This window comes from Carassius gibelio, chromosome B7 (genome assembly GCF_023724105.1).
Source record: "Carassius gibelio isolate Cgi1373 ecotype wild population from Czech Republic chromosome B7, carGib1.2-hapl.c, whole genome shotgun sequence".
Lineage (NCBI taxonomy): Eukaryota > Metazoa > Chordata > Actinopteri > Cypriniformes > Cyprinidae > Carassius > Carassius gibelio.
The window spans coordinates 4,047,884-4,067,054 of NC_068402.1; the positions used below are offsets into that span (position 1 = coordinate 4,047,884).

A 19,171-nucleotide genomic window follows, 5' to 3' on the forward strand; every position below is an offset into this window, starting at 1 on the left:
CTACATTCTGTTCCTGAAATCCACACTTTTGAAATCAAGATGATCAAAGGAAATCAAATCAAGCACAACCTTATAAATAATGTTTCGTGGATAAAGGGTTTAGTAAAAAAGATAATGTTGGTGGATATTCTGGTGATATGGTCCGTGGATAATTCCTCTCAAAGAGCACCACAATGCAGTATATGATTAAAGACAAAAACAAAGTGTATAAAGACATTTTACAAACTTTTTTATACCTATACAGTACATTTTATCTACTAAATGTATCATTTTGGGGCAAAAAAAAAGTAAATAAAAAAAAATAGAGAGATTAAGAATCTTAATATTCCAGTTCATGTGTGTATTAAAAAACATTCAGCTTTCGCTTTATTAAAACTTTTTTTTTTTTTAATGATTGAGCAAACGATTAGGAATCACACAGATCTCTGTCCATGATTGCAAATGCGGTTACTTCCGTTCACGCTTAAACGACTTCCTTTTACACAGAAATGCTTTCCATTTACACTGAAAATTCACACACATTCACATATGAAATCACTTGCATATATATATATATATATATATATATATATATATAATATGTGTGTGTGTATGTACACAAATAATGCATATGATTTTCTCATCTGAACTGTATACGTTAGTAAATGTTAATTTTTATGTATGTGCGAGTGTTTTATGGATGTGTATGCACGCATCGAGTTTACATGTATGTGCGAGTGTTTAATAGGTGTGTGCACAGATCAAATTTATATGTATGTGCGAGTGTCTGTAGGTGTACAGTATGTATGGTTTCATATTAGTGTTCACGTGTATTTTATATTTGTATTTTTGAACATCCAGTGGTATGCATGTATATGTGAGTAATTTATAGGTGTATATGCACGTGTTTTATGTATGTATTGATCAGAGATGGGACCAAGTCACACATGTGCAAGTCTCAAGTAAGTCTCAAGTCTTAACCTTCAAGTCTCAAGTAAGTCCCAAGTATTTTTTTCTTGGGCAAGTCAAGTCAAGTCACAAGCTATGTCAAGTCAAGTCCAAGTCAAGTCACCTTAATATTGTTATTCTACCTGCAGAATCTGATCTTAATAAAGTTAAAAGACAAGATATAAGTAACTGTCAGTAAATTAAAATAATTTGGATTTGCATTGTAAATACTCATGTTCAGTAAAATACATCATGGAATCAAACAAAATTGTAACTTCCTAAAATTATTTATTTTTCACTTCTGCCAACAGTCTTTGAAATGTTTTACATTTTCAACACTGAGTCCATAAAACTAAACATCCAACAGACTCCTCTCTGAACACCTCTCTCTCTCTCTCTCTCTCTCTCTCTCTCAAACACAGTTTACATACAACATTAAACTGTTACATTTCTCCCCTCTCTCTCTCTCTCTCTCTCTTTGCTCTATGAGAAAGACAAGGTAACAAAATATTCGGGGCATATGCCCCCTTAGCCCAACCCTAGCGCCGCCCCTGGAATGCGTTTTTTTGACGGCCTGCTAGCGGATCATTAGGGGCTGTTCACATCACGTCTTTTGTGCGCGCAAGTTCGTTATTTCCAATGTAGGCGCGCGGTATGCGCGCTCATAATGGAAGCAACGCGCTCAACATCTAAACTTTTCAGAATGCCGCAAGCGCACCGCAGGTCATGTGACAATAACTAACCAATCAGCTTCATCCTTTCTCGTATCAACGTTGAAAGTTCAGCTAAGATGAAGGAACAGCTGTTCATAGCTGTATGGATTGCCATTTTGAAATGGATTTAGTAGCAGAGCTACTGCGAGCGATTTTTAGTGCTGCAAATCCATGTATCCTTTGCTGAAATTTCCACGTCTTCATTGAGAGAGAGCGTGTCATGGATGCTTAGCAACGACAGACGCCCCAGGAGCACTTCTGCCCGAGCGCTTTGGAAAGAAGGAGAAAGCGGCGCGACTAGCGTTTTCCACGCGTTTTTAGGCACGAACTATTGAAGACAAAAGCGATGACCCTGGGTACCTCTCAGGCTGACATGTTGATGTGATGTGATATCTGATTTAAGTGGGCGTGGTGTGTGTAAGGTAGAGAGGGCATGACTGATGATTGTGTCCTGATCCAGTCACGACGCTATTCTCAGCCTGCGCTCCAGCTGAGTAATCAACTTTATTTTAAAAAATAATTTATATATTTTATATTCAAAATGAAAACATGATGTGATTAATACTCAAGTCATTCAAGTCATCGTGTCTCAAGTCAAGTCAAGTCCCGAGTCTTTAACTTCAAAGTCCGAGTCAAGTCTCAAGTCCTAAAAATAGCGAATCGAGTCGACTCGAGTCCAAGTCACCAAGTCACAAGTCTGGAATGTCTGGTATTGATAAGTTTGATTTAAATCACACGGCGGCTCATACATAATTGCCAGAGGCAATCCTCCGTTACACCTACTCAGCATCCATTTTCACATCTTTCTCGCGCTAATCAAACACATCACATGACCGTTCGTTTACCTCGCAAACCGGAGCGAAAACCCGAGCCCGACCGGAGCCCGCGTAAGATTATATACATTAAGACCGAACCTGACCAAACCCGTTCAGGCAAAGATCTACAGCTCTACACCACAATGCAGTATATGATTAAAGACAAAAACAAAGTGTAAAAAGACATTTTACAACCTTTTCATAACTATATAGTACATTTTATCTACTAAATGTATCATTATGGGGCACAAAAATTTTTAAATGAAAAAAATAGAAAGATTAAGAATCTTTATATTCCAGTTCATGTGTGTATTAAAAAAACATTCAGCTTTCGTTTTTGTGACGAGCGTCCTCCGAGGAATCAGCGTCGCCCTGGCAACCAACGGAAAACACCTGCACGTCCTCACCGAGGCGGTCGCCTGGACCCGGCCCTGCTCATCTCCAACAGTGGGAGAGAAGGGGAGTCCCCCTCCCAATCTACTACTCTTTTCTACGATGTGTACCAACAGGCCGCTGGAGGGGGCTCTTTCGCCAAGGAACGGCGGGAGGACTACCGACTCAAGCACTGTTGGGCTCAGGTGCGAGTCGTGGATGGAGAGGACGTCCTCCCCCGGCTCCACCCTCTCCCACACTTTGTCGTAGAGAATGGCCTGCTGTATTGTGTCGCCCAGCGGAGGGGGAAGGAGAAAAAGTTGCTAGTCGTGCCTCGAGCCAAGACCGAGACCATCCTGGAACTGGCACATTCCCACCCCATGGCAGGTCACCTCGCGGCAGCCAACACCACCCAGCGCATGCGACTGCTTCCACTGGCCGGGCCTGGAGGCCGAAGTAAAGCGGTTCTGCCAAGCCTGTCCGACCTGCCAGGCCACGTCGCCCAGGACTCCTCCCCCTAGCCCACTCATCCCGCTGCCTATCATCGAGGTGCCCTTCGAGCAGATTGGAATGGACATAGTGGGGCTGTTGCCAAAAGTCTGCCCGTAGGCACGAGCACATCCTGGTCATCGTCGACTACGCCACCCGGTACCCAGAAGCAGTCCCCCTGCGAAAGGCCACCGCGAAGTCCGTCGCCCAGGAGCTGTTTCTGCTGCCCAGCCGAGTCGGCCTACCCTCAGAGATCCTGACTGACCAGGGAACCCCGTTCATGTCCCGGCTAATGGCGGACCTCTACAGGCTGCTGAGGGTGAAGCAGTTGAGGACCACAGTCTATCACCCTCAGACAGATGGGCTGGTGGAGAGATTTAACCAAACTACGACTGGGCAGCCCAACCACGTGAGTTCCAACCCTGAGACCGCGTCATGGTCCTGGTTCCCAGCTCCGCCTGCAAGTTCCTGGTCTCCTGGAAAGGACCCTACTTGGTAGTAGAGAGGATTGGACCAGTCACATACTGCCTGAGACAGCCGGGACGGCAGCAGATGGAGCAACTCTATCACATCAACCTCCTGAAAAAGTGGATGGGGACCCAGGACCAAGTAGTTGCCCTGAGCCTCACCGAACCTGTGGTTGTGGATGTCAACCCCCATCTCTCGGCTGCCCAGAAGATGGAGCTGCAGCACCTGGTCAGTCAGTTCCAGGATGTGTTCTCCTCCCAGCCCGGGCAGACCAACGTGCTTCAGCACCACATTAGGACACCCCCAGGAGTCATCATCAGGCAACGGCCCTACCGGGTCCCGAAAGCTCGTCGGCAGGCTATTGAGAAAGAGAAATGCTGAAGTTGGGGGTAATAGAACCGTCCCGGAGTCCGTGGTCCAGCCCCATTGTGATGGTCCCAAAGCCGGATGGCACCCTCCGCTTTTGTAATGACTTCCGCCGCCTGAATGAAGTCTCCGAGTTCGACGGGTAACCCATTCCTCGGGTCGATGAGCTGCTGGACCGCCTAGGAAGGGCCCGGTACATCAGTACCCTGGACCTCACCAAGGGATATTGGAAGGTACCGCTCTCCGAAGCCGCCAAGCCGAAGACTGCCTTCTCGACCCCCAGTGGCCATTGGCAGTACCCGACCCTTCCCTTCAGCCTACACGGGGCCCCCGCAACGTTCCAGCGAATTATGGACATCCTCCTGCGGCCCCACCAGGCGTACACGGCCGCCTATCTGGATGACGTTGTGATCCACTCTGAGGCATGGGAAGAACATCTGGATTGATTAGGAATGACACAGATCTCTGTCCATGATTGCAAATGCGGTTACTTCCGTTCACGCTTAAAAGACTTCCTTTTACACTGAAATGCCTTTCATTTACACTGAAAATTTACGCACATCCACATATGAAATCACTTGCATATATATGTGTGTGTGTGTGTGTGTGTGTGTGTTTGTGTACACAAACAATGCATATGTTTTTATCATCTGAACTGTATGGGAGGCCGTTTGAGGCAAAACCCATTGAAAACTTGTGATACACACTGAAACACTTGTGCGTACAAGTGAATCACTTGCGATACACACTGAAACACTTGCGTGTACAAGTGAATCACTTACGATACACAATGAAACACTTGCGATACACACTGAAACACTTGTGCGTACAAGTGAATCACTTGGGCATGGAAGTCGTTTAATTGCAACAGGAAGTTATAGCTCAAACATTCTCCACGTATATGGCTCCATCCAAACTTGTTTAAAAAAAACTTGTTTCGTATGTGATCACTCGTGTGTTATTGCCAATTCTGAATTTTTTTTCTTTTTATTTTCTTTCCTGTGTCCTTTGGTTCATTTAGTCAGAATATATAAGTAGAATATTTGAGCTATAACTTCCGGTTGCAATAAAACGACTTCCGGACACACTGTAAATGTTTATGCTCTCTCACACGCAAGAATGTTTCAAAGTTTTTATATATTTGAACAGATATAGTGTTTCACTTATACGAACAAGTGTTTCAGTGTGTGTTTCAAGTGTTTCAGTGTGTATCGCAAGTGTTTTAGTGAGTATCGCAAGTGTTTCAGTGCGTTTCGCAAGTGTTTCAGTGTGTATCGCAAGTGTTTCAGTGTGTATCACAAGTGTTTTTAGTGAGTATCGCAAGTCTTTCAGTGTGAATCGCAAGTGTTTCAGTATCACAAGTGTTTTAGTGAGTATCGCAAGTGTTTCAGTGTGTATCGCAAGTGTTTCAATGTGTATCGCAACTGTTTTAGTGAGTATCGCAAGTGTTTCAGTGTGTGTATCGCAAGTGTTTCAGTGAGTATCACAAGTGTTTAAGTGTGTATCGCAAGTGTTTCAGTATCGCAAGTGTTTCGAGTTTATATGTATGTGCGAGTGTTTAATAGGTGTGTATGCACGGATCACGTTTATATGTATAAGCAAGTTATTCACAAGTGTGTATGCATACATTGCTAACATTATATGTATTAGTATTGATTTCATATTAGTGTTCATGTGTATTTTATACATGCATTTTTTAACATCCAGTGGTATGCATGTATATGTGAGTAATTTATAGGTGAATATGCACGTGTTTTATGTATGTATTGATAAGCGAAATTTGATTTAAATTCTAGACGGTGCCTCATAATATTTCCCCCCTTTTTAAATTCTTATTCTCCAATGCAAGTTTTTTTTTAATTTTTTTTATAAAAGATCAAATGGATTAACAATGCAGATTTATTTTCACAGCCTTCGTTGATCATATCTACCAAGGCTACCAACAATTCTGAACATTTGTGTATATAATAACAACAGCTAAACTGTTTGTACAATGATATAATTCTTTAGAAAAATAAATGTTTCTGAATTGAGAATGCACACAGTAAAAGTTATCAGAACTCAAAATTTGAAACAAATGACAGATTCTAAGTGTCACGGAACGCTCGACAACGCCTCCTCCTGGTTTCACCAGATCCCTCTCTCCTGCATATTAGGACTGCTTTTCCTTCTACCCCCTCTGCTCATTATCTCCTGATTAATCTCCTTATCATTGCATGATTATCACCTGTGTACCCTCAGCTCCCCTTTATCTGCACTGCTGATCATTCATTTGTGAAGTCTTGATTTACCTAAACTCTGCCTCTAGTTTGTTTCTCATGTTTGTTCCTGTGATTTTGACTTGGACTCTAATGCCAGCCCTTTGACCCACGCCTGTTTGAGTTACGATTCTTGGATTGCCCTTACCTGTGGGATGTTTTGAGTAATTTATACTGGCCTTGCCTAGTCTCCTTGAGTTCTATGACTGTCTATCTCTGCTGGCTTACCTGTGTTAATAAAATACTGCAGATGGATCCGACCGCCTCAGCCTCTTCGTCACACTAAGACTATTTTAGTAGAATTTTCCATTTTGATTTGGTAGGTCTACCTCACATTAATTGTAGGAAGGCTGATTGTACGCAGAGATGTGCTAAACATTAATCATGCTTGCCACACCCAAACAAACAAAGATCACACACACATATACACTCACATTTAGTAGTCTCAACCACAAGCAGACCAGAAGAATCACAGACACAGGTAAGCTTGCCGTAAACCATCAGCTGAACTTTGACTTCATTTCATTGTGAACAGCTCAGGGAATGATACTCTAAAGTTGCAATGTTTTGTGATAGGACAAAAAGCACAATAAAGACCAACTAAAATATCCATTATGATAGTTTTTATTACAAGTCTTCATTCAATACCAATGCAAAACTATTTGAACATATAAAACTAAAATTCAGTGACACAACAACAAATAAATATATTTTAATAAAATATAATAAAGGTCAGCGAGGTTACAGTAAAGCTAATCTTTAATAAAACAGGCAGTAGTGAAATTTTCACATTCAGTACTTCATTTTTCACAGAGAGATGACAAAATACAATTTAAAAAATCCTATATTACATTATAGTTGAACCAGTTTCTTCAGTTGCTCTTTGAACAGTGATATTCATTCAGTTTTGACTCTTGACATTCTTCTTGTTGAATCTGCAAACATGAAGAGACAAGTTAGTGTGCCTCGTTGTCAGAAATTAAAAGCATTAATTATTGTTATTAATATAAGATAATTAAAATCATGCTAAAGAATCATTTTTAGAAGGATAATTAGAGTCTTCATGGGCAAGAACTTACTTTTCCTTGAGAGAAATCACCCAGTCTTTTGCAGGATTAAGACATGTCGTTCCTTTCTTCATTGTGGCACTGTAAGAAATAAATGTGTAATTCTTTAAAATCAATAGAAAGACCCTTTACTATTGCATACAATTGTACACGAGTCACATTTTGACTTCAACATTTAACTGAATCATTTGCCCAAAAATAGACATTCAGTCATCATTTAGTTGCTAATTTTTTATGACTTACTATATTTTGAGGAACATATAATAAGTTACTTAGCAGAATTGTCTAAGCCCATCTTTTCCAAACAATAAAACTCAATGGTGATAATGACTACCAAGCAAAATGTTCAAAGCAAGGCTAATTTAATTCATTTATTTTAGCTTTTATTTTTAAGGAACAACTCTGGTATTTTGCTATACATCACTGTTGGAAATAAAATTCACACAGGCTGGAGGTAAGTAAATCACAAGGTGAGCCAACCATGAAGCATCAAATATTTGCACACTCTCATGATCTTTAAGATCTTTGTCTGAATCTTAATCAATATTTTAAAAAATAATTGAATTTGGAGAAAAAGTATTAACATTTTGTTAAAAAGTATACCAAGATGCACCACGAGACACGTTGTAATACTTTTGTCTGTCATTTCTAATACTTACACATATTTAGTTTTAGTTAACTATGAAAAACCCATGGATTTCTAACTTTTTTGAAGAAGCAATACTAAAGAATGTTTTGATTGGTAGAGCACATTATGTGTCTGTATTCGAAGTGCTGCTTTGGTAAGATTCACACTCACATGATCTCCTCATTTTTGCAGTGTGGTCCAGCTTCATTCACCCTCAGTGACTGTATTAGTTTGAATGGGATTGGGTCTGAATGTGTTTTAATACACTCACAGCGTAGCTGGATTTGTTTAGCTCCTGCAGTAAAACAGACAGACTTGCTGTGAGATTAGCTCAAATAAATCAAAAATCAGAAAGCATGATGAATGAAAGTTAGTCTGCTTACCCTCTGTTGTGGACAGCAGTGCAGCTGTGCAGATCAGAAGCATGAAGGCAGATGTGCTGAACTTCATCATTCTGAGTCAGTATGTTGTGCAGAGTAATGAGAGTGAAGATATCAAGATACTCTGCTGTAGTAACTCAGTTGTGTGTCTAACAGTGGCCTGCACTCTCACTTTTAAAGACTGACACTCCCACACAACATGCAAGAGTTTGTTGCGCAATTACAATTTCTCACTATTCTTCTCTTCCAAGGAACTCACTCTCTTTAAATGGCTATTTTTCTATTGAAATTTCACTTGACAAAGGAATTTAGAAACATTACAAGTAGTGCTGCCAAATGTCAAGTGAGATAAAAAAAAATCCTAAAGGATTATGGGGCTATAAAGGATTTCTTTACCCAATAAAGGTTATTGTAAAAGACATGCGAACATTTCTAAAGCTTGTTAATTATCAGCACAATCAAATGTGGCAAAAGTTACTACATTCCTTCTATTTAACTTTTATATTGTTAATAATGTTTTATGAAGAAGACTTGATCATACATAATTTTTTTATGATCCTTCATAATTTGCATAGCTGCATTATCATGTCAGGATTTATAGGGTTAATATAAATATCATTACTACAGCGCAAGCAGTCTTACGTGTTCCTGAAGGATTTATTTATAACTAAGCATATACTAATACATAAAACTTGAACTGTAAAACATAAAATATATATCATTCTGACTGATAATAATCAGTAATTTCATTCTGCTCTAAAATGATGAAGAAAGGCACCGGTGCTGAGCAAAGACTAGAAACCCAAATACACATGCTTTCAATTTAACCCATGAGAAATGTGTTTAGTATAATCAAATCACATTTTTAGGTTATTGGGTTTTTGCAGCAGTTAAGAAAACGTCAGTTAAGCAGAAGTTTTATTACATGTGTCATCTCGCAGTTCCTTTTAAGAGAACCGTTGCAGCACAACAGAAGTAGTGAAATCTCTGCTGACTCAGTGAAATAGTACCAGTATTGCAAAAAAGAAAATGTCAAAGGGACATGCCATTAACTTTGCTGTGTCGTTCAATATATATCAGATATAAGAAAGCATGAAATATGTTACCAAAGACACCAGATGACATTCTCAAGCACTTGGTCGAGCTCCTCTGAATTTTGAACATCCTGTGAAACCAGGATGAAACTGTGGGAAGTTGGATCCTGGTTCAATTCCAAACAAAGTGTTTGTGATGATAAAAACAGTCCAGTTTTCCTGATTATTTCCAAATGTTTTTCAAGTCAACCACGAAAAATAAATGATTTCACCCTTCAAAATAATATAAATGCATACTTCAGTTAAGTTGTTTACAAATATATAATATAAAGTAAACATGAAACAAATCAAAGGAAAATTCTTTAGAATAGGGAACTCTTATTTACTATTAACTATGATTTTTCCCTCAATAAATGTTAATAATAGCTAGTAAGGTAGATTTTAAGTTTAGGTATTGGGTAGGATTAGGCATGTACAATAAGGTTATCTACAATAAGGAATTAATATTAGCTTAATTACTACTAATAAATGGCGAATATTCTAGTAATATGCATGCTAATAAGCAACTAGTTAAGAGACCCTAAAATAATAATGTTACCGTTAAAAGTTCTTTCCCAAGAAACACACAATACTGGAGCTGAAAGTAATTCCAGAAATGGTGAGGATCAGTCTGGGAAGGATTCCAAAAGCAAGTGCTCTTGGTCTCCAAGGAACCAGAGTCAGAGGCATAGTCCAAATCCAGCAGATTAGTGAACTTTCCCAGAGGTAAACGACCTTACAAAATTCCTCCAACAGAATAGCGCTGACTCATGCCACACATGCACCAAGGTCAGCATAAAAGGAATCACAGACCTCTTTTGCATCAGTAAAATTCACTGGTCATGACACAACTATCCAAAAGACACAGGCGGAAAACAGCCTCCATGAGAGAGTGGTGAGACGAATGCTAGTCAGAATCTCGAGGAGCAGATCTGATGTCTCTGAACTTCAGCAGTTGTGGAAACAAGAGTGGGCCAAAATCACACCACAGTGCTGAGAGCACAACTACTGTAGATAAAGAATAAATAAATAAAAAACGAATGTGTTGCCTTTTTTGTAATGTTTGAAGATCTAAAACTATTTTGTATGAAATTAATCTGGGTGGGTGCAAATCATTTTTCACAACGACTGTTATACATATAGTAGGGATGGAGAGATTCCCAGATTCGCTCTGTGCATCGGCATAAAAAGTTAATGATGCGATGCATCAGTTTAAAAAGTGTTCATCAGCTACAAGTTATCATTTATATCACAATGCGTCATTTCTAACATACTTGCATCAGATTCAGTTATATATAGCCTAACTAGTAGTGGATGCTCTATACTTTTATTATTTAGAAAGTGAACAATAATCAGCAACCAATATTTCTAATCTCTAAACTGTTTCTCAGGCGCGTTCTCTCATCGCCGCTGCTGCTGAGTGATTGTGATGCATTACAACACCACGGAAACTGGAGGAAAAACTGGGTTAAAGTCCAAAACCTGACTTGAAATAACCTAACAATTTAATCAGGGCTAAAGCGGTTCCATTAACGCCAAATAGCTGACATGTGACAGGTATATTTTTAATCTGTAAATGTTAGAAAGTCATGAAAACATATCCATTTTGCTGTCAGGAGTGAGCGAGACACTACTGAATGAGCGCTGCTGTACGCATGCGCACTAAACTAACTGAACGCAATCGAGTAGGACAGTAGTAATTCTTAGTAAAATATTCTGATAAAAAATATATAGTTTTTGGACGTTAAATGTGTCTTTTGTAGAATTTTAAACAACATATAAAGTGTATTTTTATTATAGCAGTAACTGTAAATTGACTATTGTAATAGGTAAATCAAAAGTAAGCTATTAAGCTACAGTACTAATTACAAAGCTTAAATAAGTAAATGTATGTTTCTTATAGCAGTTAAAATATAGTAATTTTCTTTATTATTTATTTTCATTTTAATTCAGTTATTTTATTAGTTATTTATCTAATGGTTAGAGAGTCAGCCTTGTAACCCGAAGGTTGCAGGTTCGAGTCTCTGTGCTGGCAGTTGTAGGTGGGGGGGTGGAGGGGGAGGGGTGAATGAACAGCGCTCTCTTCCACCCTCAATACTCATGGCTAAAGTGCTCTTGAGCAAGGCACTGAATTGCTCCCGGGTGCTGGTTATATAGCTGCCCACTGCTCCGGGTGTGTGTTCATGGTTTGTTCACTTCTCATTGCTGTGTATGCACTTGGATGGGTTAAATGCAGAGCACCAGTTCCAAGTATGGGTTACCATACTTCACATATGTCACGACTTTTCCTATCACTAAGTTCCTATTGGTCAATAGAGAAGCTTAACCTGACAGTTTTAGCCTGCTTTAGACCAGACTAGTGTCTCCCAGCATAAGTCCCCGCAGTAACTAAGCTTGATCTCGGCATATGTTAAATTTGCTTAACGGAGCCAAATCATTTGACAATGAGTCAGACTAACTGAAATAACCCTGTTTGGTTAACTTCTTTTATGAAACTGGCCTCGAGGCATTAAAAGTATTGTTTTTCAAGTATTATTACTGGTTTTTCAAGTATTATTTTCTCCATTGCATCAAATGTATTGTGTTGAATCGAATCGAAACGAAATTGAATCGCACTGCATCAAAACAGGTGAATTTTATCACATTGGTAGCTGCTTCTTATGTATCTTTTATGTATCATATCGTTAGCTATGTATCGAGATGTGTATCGTATCGGAGTCATGAGATGCACATGCCTAACATATAGGCTACTACGACACATATAAAAAAGTATATATTTGTATATATATATATATATATACTGTATGACCCTGAAGCACAAAACCAGTCTTATGTCACTGGGGTATATTTGTAGCAATAGCCAAAAATACATTGTATGGGTCAAAATTATTGATTTTTTTTTTTTTTTTATACAAATATTAATTCACATCAGTGAAAACACAATAACTAGTTTTGTAATTGATTGCATTATACTAGGAGGGAGAAGAAAATGATTACTAGTAAAAAAAATATGTATACACACTGTAGTCTACATAAAAACAACTTTCCCTAAAAGATTCATTTTCATTCTGCAAAATGTTTTAAATATTTATACAAATAAAGCCTCAGGGAGACCACACACACAGCATCTAATCAGTGGAGTCCGATGTGTAAACAGTGATTGCATCATCTTTCCACTGAAACATTTTTGTATAGGCTGCAAATAAGATTAATCTTTCTCACCTCCAGTGTGTTTTTACTTGCTCTATAACTTTCTGTAAGAACTCCAGACATGAAGAGCGGGAAGGGTTTGATGACGTTTATCAAGTATCAGGGGATGAGTGCGGTTGAAATATGAGATAAAACGCTGTTCTACTATTCATCACAATAATTAGACTCTGCCTCATGACTCATTTTAACATAGAAACAACATTGTTTCCTTACCCAAAATAATATTTCACCTACATATTAAAGCTCGGTCAAGCTAACTCATCCATGTGGAGAAGCCGTATGCGCTTTTCCCGACACAACTCTAATCCACCTCATCTGTCAGTACTATATTTCCTCATAGCTTTGTGTGAGAAATAAAAAAGAAAATTCAAGTTCTGAAACTGTGTGTATACAAGTTCAGATGGATAAAGTTTTGAATGTTTTGTATTTAACATGTAGTCTTAGTCAGGATCAGTATTGGGGAAAGTTACTTTGTAGTTACTTTAAAATAGCAGAGTGCATGCTATTTTAACTCTATATCATTCTCAGCCTCTGTTTCATGCGTCTGCGTAAAATTCAAAATTGCATCTAAGGTCTATTATGTTGTGATAGAGAGGATTTTCAGTGAATAATGTAACTATGGTCCTGTTTGTCACACAAAAAGTATCATATAAATTAAGTAGAACTGGAAAAGTGCACACAAATCATTAATTTTAATATGGTCTTACTGACAAACTTGAACAACGTGAGATGAGTCAAGATGACAGATTTATCATTTTGGTTTGAACTACTTCCTTGAACACCTCAACCCATTCAGTTGGTCTCGTTAAATATCTTTTTGTTTCATTGTTGTAGTACAAGTTTGTATAAGGCACTCAAGGTACTTGTGATAAGGACAGGAAAAACCAATCACAATTCATTAGCAAACGTCACAATGACGTCTGTTAACTGGATTTCGAAATTGCAAACATTTTGACAATATGAAGTCAGTAGGAGATTTTAAGATTCTATTTGAAAATTTGTTCATTATTAAAGTAGAGCTAATAAACATACTTAATCTATAAAAAGATTTTATGTGCAGCTAAATTATGTTCAGATAATGTAGAAATTAAGCCAAATAATATAAGAAAAGAATAACTGTTTTTCTTTACAATATAGACAGTTTTCATAGATTCATAGTTTCGCAGAAGTACTTCTGGTTAATGTTTGAAAGAGTTACATTGCTTTGTCGTCAACTTGCGCAAACTCCTACATTTCATCCAAAACAACGTCAAATGGTTTCTAAATGGAGCCTGAAGCAGACATGGGAACTGAGAAGGAAGAGTTGGAATATGCCCAAATCACATTTTAAAGAGTCCTGCTTTTATCCTGATGTGATGAATCAATTGCCCTGTAGCTAAATATCATAGCTGCATGTCACTTCTGTTGATTGCACAAGCAACATATTAATCTTTCTCCGTCAGACTATGACTATGTGAGACTCAAAGGAGTATTTCATATGATACTGTGTTCCACAATCTACAGCTTTGTCAGTTAATATTGCACATTTTTTGCTCATACCTTCTTGTGCATTTCAAGATTTTCTGAAAACCATTCATTTTTATCTGCTATCAAGTTGATATAATCTGAAATATACACTCATGTTTGTTGAGCGGTAGTTAGTTGTGATATAAAAAAAAGAAAAAGAAAAAGGTGTGTAGTAACTAACTCAAACCCTCTAAATATAAGTGTCCCCTAAATTATTACATTTAAATGATAAATTTAGTCTGGATAAGCCTGGCAGTTGTGGAATATCACAAACATGGAGGGATTCTGCAAACTATCCACCACACTGTCATAGCGGTCAGGTTCCTCACGAACAGGGGGCGTCTTCATGTCTGCCTTACCCCGAGTGTGGTAACCCGTAAGCACACGAGCCACAAACATGAACTGTGTCCCGTCTGCTGCAGGAACTGCATACTACTTCGCACTTCGTACTTCATAGCGAAGTACGTCCCATGTCCATAGTTGGTGGCTGAGAAAGATATAAAAGTTATCAATATCATTTAGTCTGCAAACTCAGTGAGACATCAGTGGTTGATGGTGGCTGGGAAGCTGTTTACTAGACTCTTAATCTATAAAGAAGTTGTTCATCCAATGCAATCACAGTTGTGTCAACACTGTTAGGTTTGTTACTCCCACAGATATTGTGCTCAGATGAACTTCACATTATGTTGTATTGTTTTGTTTTTTGGTGGTATTAGAAATATGTTAGTGTGTTATGTGTATGTCAGGTTAAATAAAAAAATTTTAATCTGTTTTTTAATCTTTTTTAATCTGGAAGAATGTGTCTGCCTAGGTCGGTTATTCCAGAGTTTGAGTAATAAATAGTAAAAGGATCTGCTGCCTGCAGTTGATTTTGATATTCTAGGTATTATCAAATTGCCTGAATTTTGAGAACGCAGCGGACGTGGAGGATTATAACGTAACAAGAGCTTGTTTAAATACAAGTGCTAAACCATTCAGGGCTTTATGAGTAATAAGCAATATTAAAAAAAATCTGTACAATGTTTGATAGGAAGTCAGTGCAGTGTTGACAGAACTTGGCTAATAGGGTCATAATCCTGTTTCAAGACCTCTAGCTACTGCATTTTGGACTAGTTGCTAGAAATGCTAGAAATGTGGCTTTCAAAGGAAAGATTGCCATCAAATAGCACACCTAGGTTCCTAACTGATGACGAAGAATTGACAGAGAAGCCTTCAAGTCTTAGACAGTGTTCTAGGTTAATACATGCAGAGGTTTTAGGTCCTATAATTAACACCTCTGTTTTTTCAGAATTTAGCAGAAGGAAATCACTCCTCATCCAGGTTTTTATATTGACTATGCATCCTGCTAGTTTTTCAAATTGGTATGTTTCACCAGGCTGCAAAGAAATATAGAGCTAGGTATCATCAGCATAACAGTGAACGCTAACACTGTGCCACCTAATGATATCTCCCAAGGGTAACATGTCAAGCGCGAAGAGTAGCGGCCCTAGTACTGAGCCTTGAGGTACTCCATACTGCACTTGTGATCGATTAGATACTTCTTCATTCACTACTACAAATTGATGACGGTCAGAAAAGTATGATTTGAACCATGCTAATGCACTTTCAATAATGCCAGCAAAGTTTTCTAGTCTATTCAAGAGAACGTTATGGTCAATAGTGTCGAACAAAGCGCTGAGATCCAATAGCACTAATAGAGAGATACAACCACGATCAGATGATAAGAGCAGACCATTTGTAACTCTAAGGAGAACAGTCTCAGTATGACATGGTCTAAATCCTGACTGGAAATCCTTACAGGTAAAAATGTTCTCTAAGAAGGAATATAATTGTGAGGATAACTTTTCTAGTATCTTAGACATAAAATGAATTGTGTGTATATATAACTTGGGACCATAGCCAGTGTTGGGGAGTAACTAGTTTCATGTAAACGGATTACGTAATTTAATTACAAAATAAATGTAACTGTAATCAGTTACAGTTACTAAGAAAAAATGAGTAATTAAATTACAGTTACTTATGAAAATTGTAACGATTACAAAGGGGATTACATTTGAATATTTACACACATCCACATACAGCTTATTTCTTTCCCAAATTGCACTAAGACAAAAGGCCCATAATCTCTGCAATGTGGAAAACACATTCTGGTTCGTAGAGTCCAGTAATAAAAAATGGAATCCAGCCTAACGCGGACAGAATATGCCACATTTTGAACGAATAAATCAAAAGTATGTGAGTACACTTGAATCAAAACGCGACATGGGAGTGTCTGTGAAAATTAAGCCACAAAATGACAATCTATGAATCCTGCACATTCTGCGTGTCTTTGGAAACCAGGTGCTGACTGGCCATCGGGAGAACCAGGACAATTCCCGGTGGCCTGGCAGACAATTTGGCCCTCTATTTTAATATTGTTATTGTATAATTGAACGTCAAATGTACTAAAGAAATTATTTCCGAATCCACCATTCGATAATTAAATCTCTAATAAATCATGAATCAGTTAGTCGTGTCTGCAATGGTAGGGCTTGCGTGCTCTCCGCGCCTCCGACGAATTGTTTGGATCAGAGTAATCAATGCAAGAGAAAGAATAGAGTGGACTGTGGAAGCGCACAGCTGGAGCAGATTAGCTACACTTCTGTTCAGGGTTTCAAGTGCAGGTCAGTTTCATCTGTTAAAATGCTATTGTAGTTTTGTCTTTGTTTACTTAGTCAAGCAGCAGCAGCAGCACATTGCTCACACTCACTCAAAATATTGTAAAAACGACATCATTATTATCTATTGTAATGTTACAGTAGTAATTTAGCCGACAAATAATCATATTTTATCATAGGTTTAGGGGGAGCGAGTGCAGACAAATACACAACCCTTAGGAAAATAAATGTAGCATGTCATGGCACTAACCATTGTTTAACCATGGAATTTGTAGTATAAATAAATACAAGTGGTAATTAATTTGCCAAAAAACAAAAATGCACTTACAGAACATGGTCAAGTCAAATAAAAATCTTCAGTATTAAAGTCATGAGAGGATGGATGGATAATGGAAGTGAAGGTGCAGTTCAGGAGATAACTCTTAATTATGTTGCATGTTCCCAATCTAAGGATTTAAATATTTATCATGTCAGGTCCATACACAAAATAGGGTTGTCCATGTTTCAGAATGTGTTGTGGGTGTATGAGTGTGAGGTTTCCCAGCCTAATTTTTCCCCCAGTCCTGCTAATAAAGGGGAAATTAATGGCGCAGACATGCGGTTTCATTTACTACACATAGGCCTACTGAAGCTTGCAGTGTTTTCAGCCTCTGCTGCCTCAATATATGAGTACATGAACACAAACGTAATCTCTAGAACTGCTGTGAGTCACTTCATGAGCATTTTACTTATTTTGAGAAACTATCATCATATCATATACAAAGAGACAGCAGTTTCAAAAAGACACCAATGTTGCAAGATAACCGTATTTGAGTTGATGTATATGCTTTTATTTTTTTATTAACAATTTTTTTTCCAAATCATTGTTAGATGCAGTGTTTCCCGTAGTTATAGAAATATTTTGTTTCAAAAACAGCATCTATAAACTATTTCTTTTGATTTTAAATCTGCATTGTACTTCAGATCAATCTCAAAGTAAAATGCAGTACTAAAGTCACATTTTGTGGTGGATGTGTTCAAATGTGATCATCTTAATTCAGGTGATGAAGGATGGTGAAAGTCTGACAGTATTGAGCACTACTTTAAGGTTAAACCTGCATGGTGTAAATGTATGAAAATGTTGCAAATAAATACTCATTAGAAATTTTGAAAAGTAATCAAAATCTACTCAAAAGTGTTTAGTTACATTACTTTATTAAAGTAATTTAAATAGCTACACTACTATTACATTTTGAATAGGGTAACTTGTAATCTGTAACCTATTACATTTCCAAAGTAACCTTCCCAACACTGCTCACAGCACAACAGCACTACTGTATATGCTAGCACGCTGCCCATAAGGCTATCAGCATCAACTATTATATACAAATTATATGCAATATTTGCTGAGGCAATTGTGTGGAAAACTAATTATTTTTATTGTCAAATCATTGTTATTCACACCTGTCTGCAAAGTGTGTCTTGTATCAGTCTAACCACCTCATTCACTTAATTCTTCAGTCCTTTTACTACCCATCTATCAGAGCTGATCTGCTCTATCTGCAAGTGCAGTGAACTCACTTTAGAGTACAGCTGCTTCTTCTCATCTTCAGTGAGACACCTGATCTCATCACGAAAGATAGTATGTGTGCAGCACTGGCTCTTATATGCCTGCTGTATTTCTCTACAGGCATTAGACACATTATTTGTGTAAATGCTGCTCTGCTCTCTGTGTCAGGCAATGATATCACTAGATGCGACTGATGAGGTCAAGGAATGTGATCTTGGTCGAGTTGATCCACTGCGCCCTCTGGTGATTACAAGTGGTGCAGGAGCTGAAAATGGTTAATGTGCAAAATTATGAATGTGCAGAATTACTTTTTATAATGTATGAGTTGGGCAAGTAATAAATGCCTCTGCATTATACAGATTTCTGTTCACCTGTTAACTGGGTATTACCTCCAAAGTTGTGCCATTGCTTGGAATGCCAGGAAAAAGTTAATCTTCAGCAGAATGAAGTGAATATTTTTTTAGATTTTAAAGGTTCGCTCCTTGAAAACCATCCTTTACTCCCTCTAGAATGGACTTGGCCACCACACATGGATCCAATCCAAACCTCCTTGCCCTGCAAAGCCCACAAATTTACCTTGACATTGTTGGGAACTCAGAAACAAAGACCAGGAGACTCTTGGGTAATCTTCAGCAGGAACGTTTCACTCTTATTGTGAGTATAAGTTTATTTTTGTGTAAAGTGTGTTCATCC

The 19,171-nt window shown here is 38.1% G+C and overlaps 1 protein-coding gene across 4 annotated transcripts in view; it reads right to left on the reverse strand.

Moving 5' to 3' along the window:
- LOC127962450 (interleukin-8) overlaps positions 1-8,654 on the reverse strand; it is a 49,921-nt gene extending 41,267 nt beyond the window's left edge. Inside the window, exons 1-4 of one of the 4 annotated variants that reach the window (XM_052562012.1) lie at positions 8,487-8,654; positions 8,275-8,398; positions 7,488-7,556; positions 7,017-7,343 (exon numbers count right to left, since the gene is read on the reverse strand). In XM_052562012.1, the coding sequence (XP_052417972.1) occupies positions 7,310-7,343; positions 7,488-7,556; positions 8,275-8,398; positions 8,487-8,556 (297 nt within the window). In that variant the 5' untranslated portion in view covers positions 8,557-8,654 and the 3' untranslated portion in view covers positions 7,017-7,309. Of the gene's footprint in view, positions 1-7,016; positions 7,344-7,487; positions 7,557-8,274; positions 8,399-8,486 lie in introns of those variants that run through there. The other 3 variants (XM_052562013.1, XM_052562009.1, XM_052562016.1) reach the window with 3 other exon arrangements.
- Between the last annotated feature and the right edge of the window lie 10,517 nt (positions 8,655-19,171).